Raw genomic sequence first — 20,464 nt, 5'->3', positions numbered from 1 at the left:
CTCTCTTACTTTGGACACATTGTCTGGAGAGAACAGTCGCTGGAGAAGGATGTCATGCTGGGTAAGGTGGAGGGTCAAAGAAAAAGAGGAAGACCCTCAACGAGATGGATCAGCCAGGTGGCATCATTGATGGCATCAAGTGTGGCAGCGGTAGTGTGGTTGGCCCAGGATCAGACATTGTTTCGTTCTGCTGTGCATGGGGTCACTATGGGTTGATTCCGACTCTATGGCACCTGAGAACAACAACAACATTGACCTTTTGCCTAGGCTGCTTTTTATTTTATTTCTGTGGTTGCTTTAGTTTCAATATTTAAAAACAAAAAACCCCCACTGCTATTGAGTTGATTCCAACTCATAGTGTCCCTATAGGACAGAGTAGAACTACTTCATAAGTTTTCCAAGGCTGTGTACAGAAGCAGACTGCCATGTCTTTCTCCCCTGACTGGTGGGTTTGAGCCACTGATGTTTTGATTGACAGCTGAGTGCTTTTAACCACTGTGCCACTCACTTTTTGTAGTCTACATTGAGTTAATATTTTCTCACTCTAAAATGTAGAAGTGTTCCCTATAGTTATCCATATACATTGTTAATTGCACAAGATGGTCTTTTAACTTTTGTCTTAAAAGTTTTTAAAACTATGAGGAAAATAGTAGTTTGTTACATTTACATAGTTGTTAGCCATGTCTGATAGATATCTTAATTCATTCCTCAAGTTCCAAGTTTCCTTTTGCTCTAATTTTCCTTTAACTTTAAAAAACTTTCTTTTGCATTTAAATTTGTCCTGCTTGGAATTCAGTGAACTCCTTAAAATCTGTAAGTTTGTCTTTTACCAGATTTCTAAATTTTTCAGTCATCATTTCTTCACATATATTTTCTGTTCCCGCCTAGGGTTTCCAAGAAGCAGCGGTGGGTTTGAATCTCCAACCTTGTAGTTCGCAGTCTAGTGCTTATTCTACAGTGCTACGTTAGACTTTTAGAAAAATTCCCACAAATATCTGAGGCTCTATATTTTTGTTTATGCAGTGTTTTTGTTTGCTTTTCAAATTAGACAGTTTCTCTAGATCTGTTTTAAATTTACTGATTCTTTTCTCTTTCATTTCTATTTTAATATTATACTCATCCATTACCATTTATTTCAAGTGTTACTTGTATTTTTCTAGTCTAAAACTTTAAATGTTTTCTTTTGAAATTTTTATTTATCCACTTGTTAAGTGCTGTCAAGTCAATTCTGTATAGGGTTTCCAAGGAACAGCTGATGAGCTTGAACTATTGACATTGCAGTTTGAACGGCTTTGCACTCTGCCTCATTAACCCACAGCACCACAGCAGGACTCCACTACATTTTTTAAAAATAATATTTTCATTTCATTAACCATAATAATAATGTTGTTGTTAAGTGCCATCGAGTTGGTTCTGACTCACAGCGACCCTGGACAGGGTTTCCGAGGAGCAGCTGATGGATATGAATTGCTGACCTTGTGATTCTCAGTAAATTGCTTATCCTACCGCACACCAGTAACATAATTCTAATGGTGTAATTCTTTATAGGAGCAGAAAGCCTCTTCTTTCTTCTGTAGAACAGCTGGTGTTTCGAACTGCTGATCTTACCTAGCTACTATAAAGTCATTGCCTCATAATTCCAACATCTCAGTTTTCTTTGGGTGGGCATCAGCAGCTGCATTTTCTCTTGAAAATGGGTTATATTTTTCTGTTATCCCAGACATTGTAAATGTTTTGTTAAATAGATCCTGTGTTCTGTTATAATCCTTAGTAGGATATTAATGTTTTTGCTTTAGCTCTTAAAACTCATACGATAAGCCATGTTTTGCCTTCTATGGACCGTGTTTCCAATAGCAATTTAATTTTTTGAACCTTTCTTTTTTCCTTACCTGCACATGCTTGGTTCAGGGTTACCCTAAGACTTTAATGGTGATTTAGAAGTTCCCTTTCAACTCTCTCCCATATGGAATTCTCCTATCTCTCGCTGGTGGCTGGTTCTTTTCCTTAGTTCAGGTTTGACAGTGGGGTTTCTGTTAACTTTAGCTGTCTGAACTCCATATCTAATGTTAAACTTCTTAGAGCAAAGCTGCAACTAAACAGGAATTTTGCTGCCATTCTGGTCTTACTAAGTTTTATTTATCTATATAGTGTGTGTGTTTTATTTCCTCTTTGGAATCCTCAGGTCGATTTTTTTGTTTATTTCCCTCCACAATTTGTAGTTATCAGTGGAAGGTTAGTAGGGGAATTATTACAATGCCATATTGGCCAGGTGGCATCATTGGTGGACTCAAGTGTGGCAGCAGTAGTGAGGTTGGCCCAGGATCGGACATTGTTTCGTTCTGCTGTGCATGGGGTCGCTATGAGTCAGTTCTGACTCGATGGCACCTGACAACAACAACAACATATTGGAGGTAGAACTTGAATGGGCAGAGCAATGACAAAATAAAAGAGGTAAGTCCAGAAAAGGCCTTTCACATGCTAGTTATTGTCACCCATGTTAGATTCATAGATACTTAGCCCAGGAGTTGGGTTATGGCTGCAGTAACAGTTATCCAAGTACAATTTGGGCTGCATATACCACTGACTTTAATAATCAGACTATAGACTACCTGTTAGCTACTAATAACAGAATCAGTGCACTGATAAACAGATGTACTATTGAACATATCAAAGCCTATGAAGAGAATGTCCTTTACTATCTTGATTAAACCAAACTGAAGTATATATAAAAAATACTAATTTAAACCTTTTTTAACTGTACTGTGTACTTTATATAACTGAAGCTTTTGGTCTGGTCATGTTAGAATACGTTACCTGTGCCAAGGCTATCTCCTTTCTCATTAGTCACTATTGAGTATTATGCTATGTCAGTAGATCCTCAGCATTAATAACATGTTTCTAGCATTCATCATATTAGCTATCATTTATTGTACATGTCACGTTTTGTGCTCTGTGCTTTACATAAATTATCTCATTAATGGTTATGGTTATAATAAATCTCTAAATGAAGTGTCATAATCTTTTTTATAGACAAGGAAACAAGCATAAAGATTGAGTAACTTGAATGAAATCATACAACATAGCCTTCCGTCTCTTCTGAGTAGGGAAGAGTGAGAATTAAATAGTGACTCACTAGTCTGAACCTAGAAGACTTGAGCTAAAATGTGAGGTTGACAGAGTTCCAAAGTTATTATTGGTCTGTGTTAACTTGTTGGTGTTGTTGTTATGTGCCGTGGAGTCGGTTCCGACTCATAGTGACCCTGTACAGGGTTTCCGAGGCTGTAAATCTTTACGTGAGCAGAATGCCTCATCTTTCTCCTGCAGAACAGCTGGTAGTTTCGAACTGCTGACTTTGCAGTTCACAGCCCGATTCGTAACCAGTACGCTACTTAGGTGTAACTTATTGGCTGGCACCAAAATTGCAACTTTGACAAAGTTGTCTTTAGAGTGTTTAAGTAGTCGTTGTTGTTAAGTGGCATCTAGTGCATTTAATCTCATAGTGACCCTGTATTGGGTTTGTGAAGAGCGGCTGGTAGGTTGCAAATACCAAGCTGTGCTTAACAGTCTATACTTAACCCTACAGTGTCACACTGAAAACCATGTTGTTAGTGATTTTAGGTGCCATCGACTCCGTACCATCTCATAGTGACCCTGTGCACACTTGCCCGGTCCTGGGCCAACCTCACAATTATTGCTACGCTTGAGCCCATTGATGCTGTCACTTTGCCAATCTATCTCACTAGGGATCTTACTCTTTTTCTATGACCCTCCACCTTACCAGACATGATGAACTTTAGCTATCCTGTCCTCCAAGGAACACTCTGGCTGCACTTCTTCCAACACTGGTAGGTTTGTCCTTTTGGCAGTGCCTGGCACCTTCAGTCTTTTCCTCCAACACCATAACTGAAAAGCATCAGTTCTTCTGCGGTCTTATTCACTGTCCAGCTTTTCGCATGCATATGAGGCTATTGAAAATATAATGTCTTGGGTCAGGCGCACCTTAGTCCTCAAGCTGACATCTTTGCTCTTCAACACTTTAAAAAGGTCTTGTCCAGCAGTTTAGCCTAATGCAATACATCGTTTGATTTCTTGACTGCTGCTTCCATGAATGTTGATGGTTGATCCAAGAAGAATGAAGTCTTTGACAACTTCAGTCTTTTATCCATTGATAAAAATGTTCTTTATTAGTCCAGTGGTGAGGATTTTTGTTTTCTTTTCATTGTGATGCAATCCATACCGAAGGCTGTGCTCTTTGATTTTCATTAGTAAATATTTTAAGTCTTCTTCACTTTCAGCAAGCAAGATTGTGTCATCTGCATATGGCAAGTTGTTAATGAGTCTTCCTCGAATCCTGATGCCACGTTTTTCTTCATATAACCCAGTTTCTCGGACTATTTGCTCAACATACAGGTTGAATAAGTATGGTGAAAGAATACAACCCTGTCTCACACCTTTCTTAATTTGAAATCATTCAGTGTTTCCATGTTCTGTTAAAACAACTGCCTCTTGGTCCATGTACAGATTCCTCGTGAGCACAATTAAGTGTTCCAGAATACTCATACTTTGCAATGTTGTCCATAGCTTGTCATGATCCACACAATTGAAAGCTTTTGCATAGTCAGTAAAGCACAGATGAAACATCTTTCTGATATTAATCTGCTTTCAGCTAAGATCCATCAGACATCAGCAGTGATATACCTCATTTCACATCCTCTTCTGAAGCCAGCTTGAACCTCTGGAAATTCTCTGTCAATGTATGCTTGCACTTGTTTCTGTATTACATTTAGTAAAACTTTACTTGCATGGGATATCAGAGATAATGTCTGATGATTTCTGCATTCTGTTGGGTCACCTGTCTTTGGAATGGGCACAAATACGGATCTCTTCCAATCAGTTGGCCAGATAGTTGTCTTCCAAATTTCTTGCCATAGATGAATGAGTGCCTCCAGTGCCACCTCACTTTCTTGAAAGATTTCAGTTTGTATTTCATCAATTCCTGGTGCCTTGTTGCCAAATTCCTTCACTGCATCTTGGACTTCTTCCTTTAGTATTACTAGCTCCTGATCATATGCTGCCTCTTGAAATGGTTGAACATCAACCATTTCCTTTTGGTACAGTGACTGCATTCCTTCCATCATCTTTTGATGCTTTCTGCATCATTCAATAATTTGCCCAGAGAATCCTAAAATAATGTTAGTCGAGGCTTGAATTTTTTCTTCAGTTACCTAGCTTGGGAAATGCTGAGCATTTGGCTTTCTGACTCCAGATCTTTGTACATTTTGTTGTAATATTTCATTTTGTCTTCTCAAGCTGACTTTTGAATTTTTCGATTCAGCTCTTGTACCTCCTTATTCAATTTGCTTTAGCGTCTCTACACTGGAGAACAAGTTTCAGTCTCTTCTGAAATCCATTTTGACCTTTTCCTTCTTGTCTTCTTAATAACTTTTTACTTTCTGCCTGTATGATGTTCTTGATGTCATCCCACAACTCTTCTGGTCTTTAGTCTTTAGTGTTTAATGTATCAAATCTGTTTTTTAGATGATCTCTAAATTCAGGTAGGATATATTCAAGGTCATATTTTGGCTCTCGTGGACTTGTTTTCATTTTCTTCAGCTTCAGTCTGAATTTGCATATGAACAATTGATGGTCTTTTCCACAGTCTGTCCCTGGCCCTGTGTTGGCTGATAATATGGAACTTTTCCATCGTCTCTTTGCACAGTTATAGTCAGTTTGATTTCTGTGTATTCCATCTGGTGAGGTCCATGTATATATAATTGTCTCTTATGCTTTCTAAAGGTATTTAAAATGAACAAATCATTAGTTTTGCAGAATTCTATCATACAATCTCCAACAACATTTCTATCACCAAGGCCATATTTTCCAACTATTCTACTGTTCCTTCCAGTTTGCATTCTAATCCCCAGTAATGATCAATACATCTTAAGCATGTTTGATCAGTTTCAGACTGAAGAAGTTGGTAGAATTCTTCTATTTCATCCTCTTTAGTGGTTGGTGTGTAATTTTGAATAAAGGTGGTATTAACTGGGCTTCCCCAGAGGCGCATGGCTATTATCCTATCACAGACAGTCTTATACCTCCTGACTGATCTGGATATGTTCTTTTTGACAATGACTGCAACACCATTTCTCTTTGTCATTCCCTGCATAGTAAACCATGTGGTTGTCAGATTCAAAATGGCCAATACCAGTGCATTTCAGCTCACCAAATGCCTAAAATGTCCATGTTTATGCGTTCCACTTCATTTTTGACAATTTCTGACTTTCCTAGGTTCATACTTCGTACATTCCATGTTCTAATTATTAACGGATGTTTACAGCTGTTTCTCTTCATTTTGAGTTGTGCCCATAAGCAAATGAAGGTCTTGTGGGCTTTTCTCCCATTAGCTTTACTCCATTCGTGTCATCACCGTCAACTCTACTTTGAGGAGGCAGCTCTTCCCCAATTGCATTTTGAATGCCTTCCAACCTGATGGGCTCATTTTCCAGCAGTTTATCTGTCAGTGTTTCTCTGCTCTTTATAAGGTTTTCAGTGACTAAATATTCTAAAGTAGTTCGTCACTCTTTCTTCGTAGTCTGTCTTTGTCTGGAAGCTCATCTGAAACCTGTCCAGCATGGGTGACCGTACTGGTATTTAAAATACCGGTGGCATAGCTTTCAGAATCATAGCAACTCGCAAGCCACCACAGTACAACAAACAGACAGACTTGTTGTGGAGTAGAAACCATATGAACCCCTTTTTTATTTTTGCCTCATCCTCAATGTGTAACCATCACCTGAGTGCTGCATTCTAGCTTTCAGGGATGGCTCTGTATTTCCTTTTTTTTTTTTTTTAAAGTTCATTAAGATATCAATTCCCTAGCTTCATATATTATTGTTTTTGTATACAGATAATTTACACATTATATGGTTTTGCCAAACATGCCCTTCGCCGAAGTAATTTTGTAAGCTCGCTACTCTCAGCAACATGAAAAAAATTGGGATAGCATGTTTAATATGCTTAACATAAATATCTTGCTGGGGCTTATGGTTGGGGATAAAACAAACATCTAATTTATGTGTTTAAAAAAAGATGGTATCTGTCAAAGGAAATTGATGCTGAGGGATATGTGATCAATAAATTAATTTCAGGAATTTGTCTCAGTGAAATGGCTACCTTGCTCATCCAGGAAAAAAGCCAAAAACAAAACCATTGCCATTGAATCTATTCGTTAAAGTAGAACTGTCCCACAGTTTCCAAGGCTATATAAATCTGTGCGGAATCAGACCGCCACATCTTTTTCCAGTGCAGCAGCTGGTGGGTTCAAGGTGACTGTTCTGTGGTTAGCAGCTAAGTGCTTGACAGGATTCATCTATTATGATTTTTGAAATATTTATGTTTAGATAGTTAGGATGGTGTGTAAGGAGACCTGGTGGTATAGTGGGTTATACATCGTTGGGCTATTAATTGTCAGGTTAGCAGTTCGAATCCACCAGCTATTCCGTGTGAAAAGATATGAGGCTTTCTGCATCCATAAAGATTAACAGTCTTGGAAATCCTGTTTAGGGTTGCTATGAGTGGGACCCGTCTTCATAGCACGTAGCAGTAGGATGGTTTGTGGCAACACCCGTCTTTATTGCCAGAGAGGGAATATTTATGTGAGTGCAGTGGCTCTAGCTGCGAACTTAGCTGTGAACCGCAAAGTTGGTGGTTCGAACCATCCAGTCGCTCCACAGGAGAAAGATGAGGTTTCTGCTCCTACAAAGATATACAGCCTCAGAAAACCTGTACTGGGTTGCTATGAGTTGCAACCAACTCATTGGCACTTAGCAGCAACAAGCATCGTAGCCACTAATTATTTGTATCAGCCCTTCTTTAATACTCAAAATCAAAGTCTTAACTCTCTTGAGAGTTCACTAAAGAAGTACAAAATATCTCTTGAAAGAGGGAGTTATGTTGGCACAATCTGTATCCAAAATCCTAAATTCAAAGAACCATCTATATTGTGTTTGACATCCATGTTAGCTCGCAAACAATGTCTATGAAATTTTATTAGTCAGGATTGTGTTTGGATGTTCTGTCAGACTGGGAGACAAATAAAATCACAACTGAGAGGTTTAAGCCAGAAAGATTGCTTTCTTAGGTAAAAACCCAAGCTCATAAGTATTTCAGCTATAAAGATCTCTATTTCACAAAGTCATTCAGGTTTCTCCTAATCTTGCTTTTCTGTATTTCAGCCTGAAATAAGAGGGAAAGAGAATAGAGGGCAATCAAGTTTCTTTTAAAGGCATGAACCGGAAGTTGGGTCACTCTTGCTTACATTCAGTTTGTCACACCATAGTCACAAAGCTATAACTAACATACTTTGGTTTGGAAAAGGCAGTCTCCAGCTGGATGGTTATGAGTCAGAAACTCTAGAGTTAAATTACTAAAGGACAGGGAGAATGGATATTAGGGGGGTATGGATAATCTCTCCTACAGAATTGTATCTACAATTTTTGCCAACTAATCACACAGCCAGTTAAAAGATTTGTTAGGGTGTAGCCTTACTAATGAACTTTGTAATATCAGGTCAATAGCATATTAAAGTAGAAGAGATTCCAATATCTGTTTTCAGAATCAAAGCACAGAACTGGATGTTTAATTTGATTAAATCCCTTCAAACTGTGTTAAAATTGCTGGATATATGAGCTAATAATTATTTATTTTGTTCTTGTATTTTAGGCCTCAACTCCATATAGCATAGATTCAGATTCTTTGGGAATGGAGTGTATTATTTCGGGAAGTGCCTCTCCAACTCTGGCAATCAACACTGTGACTAACAAAGTAATTTCATTTTTTAAATGCTTTTGAAAATGTCATTGAGTAATACATTTAATTTGTCTTTAATAATAGAGTTTTATTATATGAGTTTAAAAGATAATATACATTTGACTTTCCAGTACACGGCAGGTTGACAACTGAATGCATAATGTTTTGGGGTATATACAAGTTAGAAGAAAATTCTTAGGAGAAATTGGAAAGAACTTACTAAGAAATTCTATACTAATTTAAGTTCTTGACTCTTTTAGTTCATTAGATCGATATACTTGTGTGCTGTTGAGTCAGTTCTGACACATAGTGACCCTGTTTAGAGTTTGCGAGTCTGGAGCAGAAAGCTTCATCTTTTTCCCGCAGAGCAGCTGGTGGATTTAAACTGCTGACCTTGGGGTTAGCAGCCCAACCCATAACACCAACAGGACTACTAAAAATCACCCTTGTGGCTAGTGGAATACAAATGTCTCCCTTTACAAGATAATTTCTTAATCTCATATCTCAAACCCTGAAGAAGTTCATGAATTACTTAGTTCTCGGCATTTATTTTCTGTCCTGCTAGACGATGAGCATCTTCTGAAATCATATACCTCTTACACTCCTCCTCCTTATACTCCTTTTCAGTCTTGTTCTAGCCATCTCCCTACAGCTTTAGCCCTTTCTTCCTCACTCTGGCTTTCACTTATACCTGCTCACCCACTTTCTTGTGCAATTATAGTACAATAGGATCTTTTCCTTGGTAGTTAAAAAATGGATAAACACATAGAAGATAGAACATAATTAGGAAAAAGACATAATCAGATTTACAATTTAGAAAGGAAACTGGCATCTGAGGTATAACATAATGATTTTTCTCAAATACCAACCCATGGAATGATTTCACCAGAACCTCTTAGGGAGCTGAGTGTGTCTGCCTGTAAGTCTGTTTACCTGTCTTATCTGTGTGCTTGGTAGTGGTAGAAATTCCAGGATTCCTTTGCAGGCCTATTATATCAGACACTCTGTCTTTTATGGATGAGGTTCAGGAATTTCTACTTTCAGAAATCATTCCTAATAATGTGGCACTGAAGGATAGGCATTGGACTGCTATCCACAAGGTTGGCTATTCAAACTCACCAGCCACTGTTTATAGAAGCCCTATATTGGGTCACTGTGAGTCAGAACTGATTCCATGGCACTTAACAGTAACAGACTATAGAAGTAGAAGGATTGGAATCTGGAATATCCAATACAGTTCTTTGCAGTACCTCAAATAAGAAATACTGAGGGCTTAAACACGATAATGGCTTTTTTCTGTGAACATTTTGTAGCTTGGAAACCCTCTACAAGGTCACAGCAAATATACACAGTGGTGGTAATTAGGTACTTGGTGGTGGTGGTGTGTCGCTGAATTGGTTCCGACACACAGCATCCCTGCATAGGGATTCCAAGACTGTAAATCTTCACAGGAGCAGAAAGTCTCATCTTTCTCCCACAGAATGGCTGGTAGTTTCGAACTGCTGACCCTGAGGTTAGCAGCCTGATTTGTAACCATTATGCTACCAGAGCTCCTAATTAGGTACTTAGGATGCTGGACTTCATGACTAAATGAAATACTGGGAGTTAAAGAAGCTAGAGTTGTTGGACTTCTGCTTCCAGATATGATAGAATAACTGTTATCAGACTAACACTTCGGCCTTAAACACTAAAAAATACCACTCCCAAACTGCCAACAAGGGTGGGAAGCATTGGAAACAAGACAGCCAAGAATTAAGGGATCCAGATCCCAGAGCAAAGGGGAAACACATTGATTTAAGCTCTGAAAAATCCCCCCGTTCTCAGTGCAGGGGATAGAAGCTAAACAGAAAGCAACACCCTAGAGCTTGGGGCTGTCATTTAGCTAGGGAAACAGACTGGAGTTAGAAGCAACCAATCAGCCAAGATTTAAGAAAAGAAGCCAAGGTCCTGAGAGAGCTCAGAAATGAACTCACCTTTATACAATCAATAGTCATTCAAAGCATTTGCTTGCTTTAAATGTATAGGTGTTTGGATCAACACAGGAAATTCAAGTCGACGTTTGACTAGCGAGAATTCAATAAATTTGCAGAGAAGGGGAGATAAAATTGTAGTTCGATTTTTTTTCAGGTTTTCCAAGTTAGGAGAAGAAAAACTTGGTAAATATTTCAGGCTTTTGAAGTTGGTATCTCAGAAGGATTAAGTTCTAACCAGCCTCAACTAGTATTAAGGTGAATATACTAATATTGTTCCTTTTTCAAAAGGAAGTTAAACCTTCTCAGATTTAATTGTTATTAAGTGTTATTGAGTTGGTTCCCACTCATAGCAACCCTGTATAGGGTTTGTGAGGAGTGGCTGGCTTGTGAGGAGGACCTTGCAGTCCAGTGCTGTCCTAAGGTACCACACCAGGAACTTCTGAAAATTTTTGTATGTGAAATCTAGCATTCACTCAAAAATTTTTAGGCATGTCAGGAATTAGAACCAAATAATCAATAAGAGAAATAAAAACAAGGAACAAGACAATAAACAGATCCAGAAGTGATCCAAACTAGAGTTAGCCACTATGAACTTTAACTGTGATCAAGAAAATAAGTGAATTTAGAAAATTACCAGAGAACTGGCATTTATATGGAAGGATCAAGAGGAAACTATAAAACTTGACAAATATAATAAATGGAAACAAGTATTTAAGAGATGGAGAACTGGGTTTAATAATAGCACATTAGATGCATCAAAGAAGATAATTAATAGAATGGAGGATAGGTCAGTAGAAAATACTCAGTTTGAAGCACAGAAAGAAAACAGGATGGACAATTCAGAAAAGTTTAAGGGACATATGGGACATAGGAAAAGTGAATAAAACTTGAGTTGTTATTAGGAAGGAAAGAGGAGGAAAGTTTAAGGGACATATGGGACAGAGGAAAAGTGAATAAAACTTGAGTTGTTATTAGGAAGGAAAGAGGAGGAAAGAAATAGAGAAGTAGTACTTTCATTTTTTAAAATGGATCACAGATTCAGGATGTTCTGAAGACCCTACAAGGATTATATACAAAGAAAAACACATCAGATAAATCAAAATCAAAGCGCTAAAAAAACAAAAACAAAAAAAACCCCAAATTTAGAATCAGTGGATGAAAACAGGCAACTTCAAAAGAGCAACAATAAGCCAGATTCTGGCTTCAATCTAAATAACATTCTTTATAACAACACAGTTATATAATAAAATACCTTGTGAGTGTAAAATAGATGTAGAAGTGAGTTGCATGACAATATTAGGGCAAGGCAGCACGAATAAGTATTTGTTGTTATTGTTAGATGCCATCGAGTCGGTACGTGACTCATAGCGACCTTACGCACAGCAGAACGAAACACTGCCCAATCCTGGGCCACCCTCACTATTGCTGCCACACTTGAGCCCATTGATGCTACTTTTGTATTATGTTGTTCTTGTTGTTATGTGCCGTGGAGTCAGTTCCAACTCATAGTGCCCCTATACAGGGTTTCCAAAGCTGTGAATCTTTACAGGAGCAGAAAGCTTCATCTTTCTCCCAGCTGGTAGTTTTGAACTGCTGACCATGAGATTAGCAGCCCAATTCGTAACCACTATGCTAAAGTACTAAGTCAAAGGTGCAGTCTGAAGTTAGGACAGAAGTTCTTAACACTTTGGTGTACATCAGAATTACCTGGAGGGCTTGTTAAAATCCAGATTACTGGTCCCAGAGAATTTCTGAGTTAGTAGATTTAGCGTGTTTTCTGAAAATTTGCATTTATAACAAGCTATTGAATGCTATTGGTGTTATTGGTCTAAACACATCTTATGAACCACTTCTCTCCATTATTAAAAGAATGTTATTGTTAAGTGTTGTCAAGTCGGTTCTGACTCATAGTGGAATTGTTGTTGTTGTTAAGTGCCGTCGAGTCGATTCCGACCCATAGCGACCCTGTATAGGGTTTCTAAGGAGCAGTTGGTGAGCTTGAACCACCGACCTTGCAGTTCAAATGGCTTTGCAGTCTGGCGCATTAACCCACAGCGCCTCACCAGGGCTCCAATAGTGGAATTAGGTCAAAATAATAGCAAGAAGATAATATAAATAATTCTAAAATACTGTAAGTTAAGCACGCTCCTTTTAAATAATCTACAAATTAAAGAAGAATGGAAATAACACACCACACTTTAATAAAAGCCAGAAATATGAAATATCAAAGCCTTTGGTATTAAAAAAAGTATAAAGTATTTACCTTAAATGTTTGTACAACAAAGATTAATATTATAGATTTAAGCATGTAGAAAAAGAAGAGCAAATAAATCCAAGGAAAAAAATAATAAAAAGTCAATAAAATGAAAAATACGTATACAACAGTGAGAGTCAATAAACAAAAAGTTGGTTCTTTGTAAAGTTTAATAATGGAGGGTCAATGAAAAAGAGAAAGACCTCCAACATGATGGATTGACACAGTGGCAGCAGCAGTGTGTTTAAACATAACAGTTGTGAGGATGGTACAGGACTGGGGCAGTATTTTGTTCTGTTGTACATAGGGTCACTATGAGTTGGCACCAATTTGATGACACCTAACAGTAACAACACAGTTTCATAAAGTTAATAAAGGACTTCTGCTTCCAATTAAGGTGAAGTAACAGGACTGAATTTATTGTACTACATGAACCCAGTGATAAAACAGATAAAACATATGAAACAATTGTTTTTCAAGAGATTAGACATTAGGCAACAAAGGACAGTGATCCCTAAGAAATGGTAGACAGGGTAAGGTCTACAGTTGTGCCAGCCTACTGCCTGGAGAGAGTTTCCAGGGCACAATGAAGTAGTAACTCAGAGATCTCCCTGAGTTAAATAAGGTGGCTCTGGGATGTCAGGAAGTGTAAGGTGGCTGGAGCTCTCAGAGCAGCATACTGATGAGTAAAGAGCTACATAAAGAGAGAATTCTGGAGATATATAGTGAGTTGCCTCTTGAGACTTCAACTAGTTACTGATCAATACATTAGTAAGGGGGAACTATGTGAAACTGGGTAGAGAACCACCAGAAATGATCAGTGTGAACAGTTGCCAAGACATACAGAGGCAGGCATAGTTTGGGTTCCCACCACCTTGAGGTAGAGAACTTAAAAGGATTTGTCTCAGTAGTGGCAAAATTATCCCTATACTAAAATACTACTGTAGTCTACCTACACTATTGCAAAGTAAAGCTCAAAAGAATCATACCAGTTTTAAATCATTAAAATATTTGTTGTTTATTTAATTATTGTATTTAATTCACGTACCATAAAATTCATCCTTTCAAAAAATTCAGTGATTTTTTTTCTTCTCTGAAAAGAAACTTTGTACTGTTAACAGGTACTCCCCACCCCATCCTCTCTGTGTCTCCTGGTAACCACTAACCTATTTCTTGTCTCTCTAAGATTGCTTATTCTGAGCATTTCATACAAATTGAATCATAATATATAGCCTTTTGTGTCTACCTTCTTTTACTAGCACAATGTTTTCAAGTTTCAGCCATGTTGTAGTATATATCAGTACTTAATTCCTGTTGTCAAATAATTGTGCCTCAGAAGAAAGATCAAAAGCTTGAATTGTTAAGTGCTGTTGAGTCAATTCTGACCCATAGCGACCCTGTATAGGGTTTCCCAGGAGCAGCTGGTGAGCTTGAACCGCCAACCTTGCAGTTCAAACGGCTTTGCAGTCTGGTGCATTAACCCACAGTGCCACACCAGGACTGTTAGGAATACAAAACTATCTCACACTAAGCTTTCACAGTGTCTGGCATCCAGAACCCCCAAAAAAACTATCAGGTACAACAAAACATAAAACCCTTAATGAGGAAAAATTTCAGTCTTTCAAAATGGGTCCAAAAGCATCAAGGATGATTAGTAGGAAAGGACATTAAAATAGTTATTGTAACTATATTTCATAGAGAAGTTAAAGGAAATACTGAGCATGTTATATTGACATATGTAAGATATAAAGAACACTCAGATAAAAATTTTAGTGTTTACTTTGAAAATTACACTGATGGGATTAACAGAAAGTTAGACATATTGTAGAAGGAAAAATTAGTGAACTTAAAGATTTAAGAAATGAAAGCTAATCTAAACTGAAATGAAATGCAGAAAAAAATGAGTATTAAAAACTAAGCAGTATATTAATAAACTGTGGGGACAATTTCAAGCAACCTAATTTTCATTAAAGTTGTAGTTGAAGTTCTTAGATGGGAATATGGATCTACATAAAGAAGTGAAAAGTGTTGGAAATGATAAGTACATGGGAAAATAAAATAGTTTTTCTTATTTATTTAATCTCTTTAAAAGATAATACCCATTGCCATTAAGTTGATTCCAACTCATAGTGTAATAGCATCTCATCTTTCTCCCATGGAGTGGCTAGTGGTTTTGAACTACTGATTTTCAGTTAGCAGCCCAATGTTTAACTCACTGCACCATCAAGGCTCTTCTTTTAAAGGCAATAGACTATTAATAATAAAAATGTATTATGCAATCAGAGCAACAATGAGATATGATCTCACCCCAGCATTACTAGTGAAATTGAAAAAACAACAACAGAAAACCACAAGAAGGGTATAGAGACTGGAGTCTTCATACACTGCTGGTGGAACACTAAAATGGAAATGTTACCATTTCCGCTGTGGAAAATGGTACAGCACTTCCTTCAAAAGTTGGAAATCAAAATTCCATTATGACACAATAATCCTTCCTGGGATACAAGGGTGAGTAAAAATTATCCATAATCTAGCTGTAGAAATTATTTCAACTTTTAGAAAAGACAAATACATCATTTTTCAACATAATCTCCTTACTTTTCAATACATTTTATCCATCTGTCAACAAGCTTTCCTTTTCCCTTATTTAAAAAATGTTTAGACTGAACTGCAAGCCACGAATGCATCATTGTCTTCACTTCTTCATTAGAGGTGAATCTTAGTCCTCGTAGGACTGCTTTCAGGGGACCAAAGAGGTGAAAGTCTGATGGACCAAGTTCAGGATTATAAGGAGGGTGCTTTAACACCTCAAAACAAACTTTTTGCAGAGTTTCAGCATTGTGGGCAGAGGTGTGTGGACGTGTCTTTTCAGGCATGCTCACAATGCCCTTGCATAGCAGTCCTCTGAGTTTAATCCGAAGTTGAGGCTTCAGCTCTTTATTGAGCATCTCACTGTAAGGAGCACTGTTGATTGTTGAATGTTTTTACTGATAGTGTTCCAATACTGGCCCTTGAGAATCCCAGAAAACTGAGCATCAGTTTTCCAGCTGTTGATTGACTTTTGAACTTTACCTTGCTTGTCAGCTGAGTATGTTTCCATTCCATACTCTGCCATTTACTCTCAGGCTCATAGTGATGAATCCATGTCTAGTCACCAGGAACAATTTTTAAAAAAGAAGCTTTTACCTTCCTATGAGTATCAGTCCAAATTTTATTTGTGTATGTCCAGGTTCACACCTGCACAGCAGTGATCTTGAACAGAAGTGCTAAGACAGTGCCGCAAACAGAAAATTTTAATACAGTAGAAGTGTGGCTAAATTTTGCCCATATCCTATATCCTAGATCAGTAAGAGCTGTGGAACAAATAGATCTGTGCACATCATGTTCATCACAGCACTAGTCACAAAAGCAAAAATATAGAAACAGTCTTAAGTGCCCAACAATGGAAGAATGTATACACAAACTATGGTGCTTACACATAATGAAATGCTATGCAGCATTAAAGAATAACAATGAATCTGTGAAATGCCTCATAATAAGGATGAACGTTTAGGACGTGGTGCTGAATGAAATTAGTCACAAAAGGACAAATACTGTATGTGACCACTGTTAAAAAATGTCAAAACAAAAGGCTTTAGATAACCAGATCTGGATGGGGAAGGGAGGGTAATTACTGGCTAGAGGGTGGACATGTGTTAACTTGGGTGAAGGGGAAGACAATATACAGTAAGAGGAAGGTCAGCAAAAACATTATAGAGGCAGGGGAAGATACTGAGAGGAGTAAGAGTTAAAGGCAAGAGAAATAAATACTGTTAAATACACAGTATATATCACCTGAAATACTGGTGATCTATGGGTAAAGATTTACACCCTCGGAAACCCTGTACAGGGTCGCTATGGGTCGGAACCGATTCGACGGCACTTAACAACAACAACATGGGAGATGCATGGGTAGATGCACAGGCTGAGCAGGTATGGGAGGGAGACTGGGAATATATCCATGAATATATGTTCTACATTGGATATCTGCACATATGTATTTATCTCTATTGCAAATATATTTAGGGAGCTCTGGTAGCGTAGTGGTTACGAATCAGGCTGCTAATCTCACAGTCAGCAGTTTGACACTACCAGCTGTTCCGCAGGAGAAAGATGAGGGTTTCTGCTCCTGTAAAGATTTACAGCCTCAGAAACCCTGTACAGGGTCACTATGAGTAGGAACTGACTCGACGGCACGTAACTACAACAATAGCAAATATATTTATGAATGTGGTGAAGCACACAGGGGGCAAAGTTATGAAAACTTAGACATAACCAAATGCTTTTAGGGAATTAGTTGCTGGGCCTGGGGACTCAGGACCATGGTCTCAAGGAATAACAAGGTCTATTGGCATAACATAGTTCATAAAGACATTGTTCTGCATCTTGTTGAGTAGCTACTGGGGTCTTAAGAGCTTGTAAATGGCCATCTAAGATACAATTCTTGGTCTTTCGCTGACCCAGAGGAAAGAAGAGTGATGAAAATCAAAGACACGTTGAAACCGTTAGTCCAACAAACTAATGGACCACAGGAACATCAGTCTCCACAATTCTGAAACCAGAAATAGATGGTGCCCAGCTACCATGACCAACTGCTCTGTAAGGGATCATGTTAGAAGGTTCTGTCTGAATAGAGTAGGAGAAAAATGTGGAACAGAACTCAATATCATAAAAGATGCCAGGCTTACTGGGCAGAGACTGGTAGAACCCCCAAGACTATGACTCTCAGTCACCCATTAGGTCTGGATATGAACTCACACCCATGGTTCAGTTTTCAGCCAAATAGTAGACAGATCTATAAGAGGATCAGCAACATTAAGGATATTCTTACACCTGTCAACCATTTGAGATAAAAGGAGCATCATTTACCCAAGGAAAAAGGTCAGAATGGTTGGCAAAGGAGGAGGAATGGGAACAGAAAACACAGGGAGGAAGTGATGTTACATTGTGGGTATTGTATTCATAGTGATGGAACAAAATTCATATGAATTGTTGGATGGAAAACTGATGTGTTCTGTAAACCTTAACCCAACTTGCAGTAAACGTTTTAAAAGTTTTAAAACATACCCCTCAAAAAATGCATTAATTGATAAAATAACGAAGTTATCAATTAGACAAAAAGGAAGAATAAAATGAATTTTTTTAAAATATGAAGAGTCTTGATGAGTTAATGCACTAGACTGCAAGGTCAGTTTGAACTACAAGGTAGGCAGTTCAAGTTAATCAGCCGCTCTTGCATTAGATAGGGTTGCTGTGAGTCAGAACCGACTCAACAGCAATTAACAACAATAAAAGAGTAGATATTAATACACTAGAAAATAAAGATTTATGTGATTATTTCACTAAATTTCTTAGGAAAATAGGAAAGAATATATAATATGGTTCCATTTACACTTAGTTCAAAAGTGAAAAAAACGAATCAATAGTGATAGAACTTTATATACTAATTACCGATGGCTGGAAACTGGAAATGAATAATAACTGGCTGACTTATGGAGAGTGCATGAGGGAGGATCCTAGGGTAATGTTCCACATCAGCAGTTCTGGAAGTGTGATCTGTGGTCCTCTGGGTAACAGACCTTTTTAGGGATCCCATTAGGTCAAAACTGTTTCACAGTAACACAAAGATGGTGTTTGCATTTTGTTCTATTTGCATTTGTACTGATGCAATGAAAGCATTGGTGTGTAGAACTCCTGCCATCTTAGCACAGATCAAGGCAGTGGCACCCAACTTTGTTGTTAAGTTCCATCAAGTTGGTTCCAGCTCATGACAGTCCTATGTACAACAGAACAAAACACTGCGTGGTCCTGCTCCATCTATACAATTGCTGCTACACTTGAGCAAATTGTTGCTGCCACTGTGCCAGTATATCTTGTTGGGGGTCTCCCTCTTTTTCACTGACGCTCCACTTTATCAAGCATGATGTCCTTCTCCAGGGACATGTCCCTTCTGATAATGTGTCCCAAATATGAGATACAAAGTCTGGAAATCTTGGTGTGTAAGGAGCATTTGAAGTCCTGGAGTAGCACTGTGGGAGAGTGCTCTAGACTGCAAGGTCAGTTTGAACCACCAGGTTGAGACTCATTAGTCGCTCCTTGGAAACCCTGTATCGGGTCACTATGAGTCAGAAGTGACTCAATGGCGTTTGACAACAACAAGGAGCGTTCTGACTATATGCTTCTTTCAGCACAGATTTGATTATTCTTCTGGCAGTCAATGGTACTTAAAATACTCTTCTACAACACCATAATTCAAATGGATCAGTTCTTCTGTGGTCTTCTTTATTCGTTGTTCGTCTTTTACATGCATATGATTGAAAATACCGTGCTTGGGTCAGGTGCACCTTAAACCTCAAACTTACATCTTTGTTCTTCAACACTTTAAAGAGGTCTTGTACAACAGATTTTCCTAATGAAATACGTTGTTTGATTACTTGACTGCTGCTTTATGAGTGTTGATGGTGGATTCAAGCAAAGATTCAGTCTTTTCTCCATTTATCATGATGCTATTTATTGCTCCAGTAGTGATGATTTTTGTTTTCTTTACATTGAGGTGCAGCCCATACTGAAGGCTGTCGTCTTTGATCTTCATCAGTAAGTATTTTTAGTCCACTTCGCTTTCAGCAAGCACGGTTGTATCATCTGCGAATTGCAGGTTGTTAATAAGTGTTCCTCAAATCCAGATGCCATGTTGTTCTTCATATAATCCAGCTTCTTGGATTATTTGTTCAGCATACAGATTTAATAAGTATGGTGAAAGACTGTAACCCCGGCACACACCTTTTCTGATCTTAAACCATTCAGTGTCTGTGTTCTGTTCAAACGACTGCCTCTTGGTAGATTATGTTCCCCATGAGTACGATCAAGTGTTCAAGAATATTCATTCTGTGCAATGTAGTCCATAGCTTGTCATGATTTTTAAAGTACACATTTTCTGGTATTCTCTGCTTTCAGCCAAGATCCATGTGATGTCAGCAGTGGTATCCCTCCTTTCATGTTCTGAATCAGATTTGAACTCGTGGGAGTACCCCATCAGTGTATTGTTGCAGCTGTTTTAAAATTATCTTTAGCAATATTTTACTTGCATGCAATATTAATGATACTGTGTGATGATTTCTGCATCCTGTTGGGTCACCTCTCTTTGGAATAGGCACAGATATGGATCTTTTCCAGTCAGTTGGCCAGGTATTTGTCTTCCAGATTTCTTGGCCTTGGTGAGAGTCTCTGGTGCTGCATCACTTTGTTGTAAGATTTCTATTTGTATTCCATCAATTCTTGGGTCTTCGTTCTTCAGTGCACATTGAAGGTCTTCCTTCAGTACCATTGGCTTTTAATCATATGCTGTCTCTTGAAATGGTGTAACTTTTTTTTTTTTTTTTATTGATTTTGT

At 38.0% G+C, this 20,464-nt stretch overlaps 1 protein-coding gene across 1 annotated transcript in view; it reads left to right on the top strand.

The window, feature by feature from the left end:
* FOXJ3 (forkhead box J3) overlaps positions 1 to 20,464 on the top strand; it is a gene marked incomplete at its 5' end in the record, with an annotated part of 143,181 nt that overhangs the window by 78,723 nt on the left and 43,994 nt on the right. Inside the window, one exon of the mRNA XM_006839826.1 lies at positions 8,722 to 8,823. Within this exon, the coding sequence (XP_006839889.1) occupies positions 8,722 to 8,823 (102 nt within the window). The remainder of the gene's footprint in view (positions 1 to 8,721; positions 8,824 to 20,464) is intronic.

Source organism: Chrysochloris asiatica, unplaced genomic scaffold, assembly GCF_000296735.1.
Source record: "Chrysochloris asiatica unplaced genomic scaffold, ChrAsi1.0 scaffold00026, whole genome shotgun sequence".
NCBI classification, from domain to species: Eukaryota; Metazoa; Chordata; class Mammalia; order Afrosoricida; family Chrysochloridae; genus Chrysochloris; species Chrysochloris asiatica.
The sequence above is the reverse complement of the archived record's forward strand: the minus strand, read 5'-3'. Positions and strand labels throughout refer to the sequence as shown.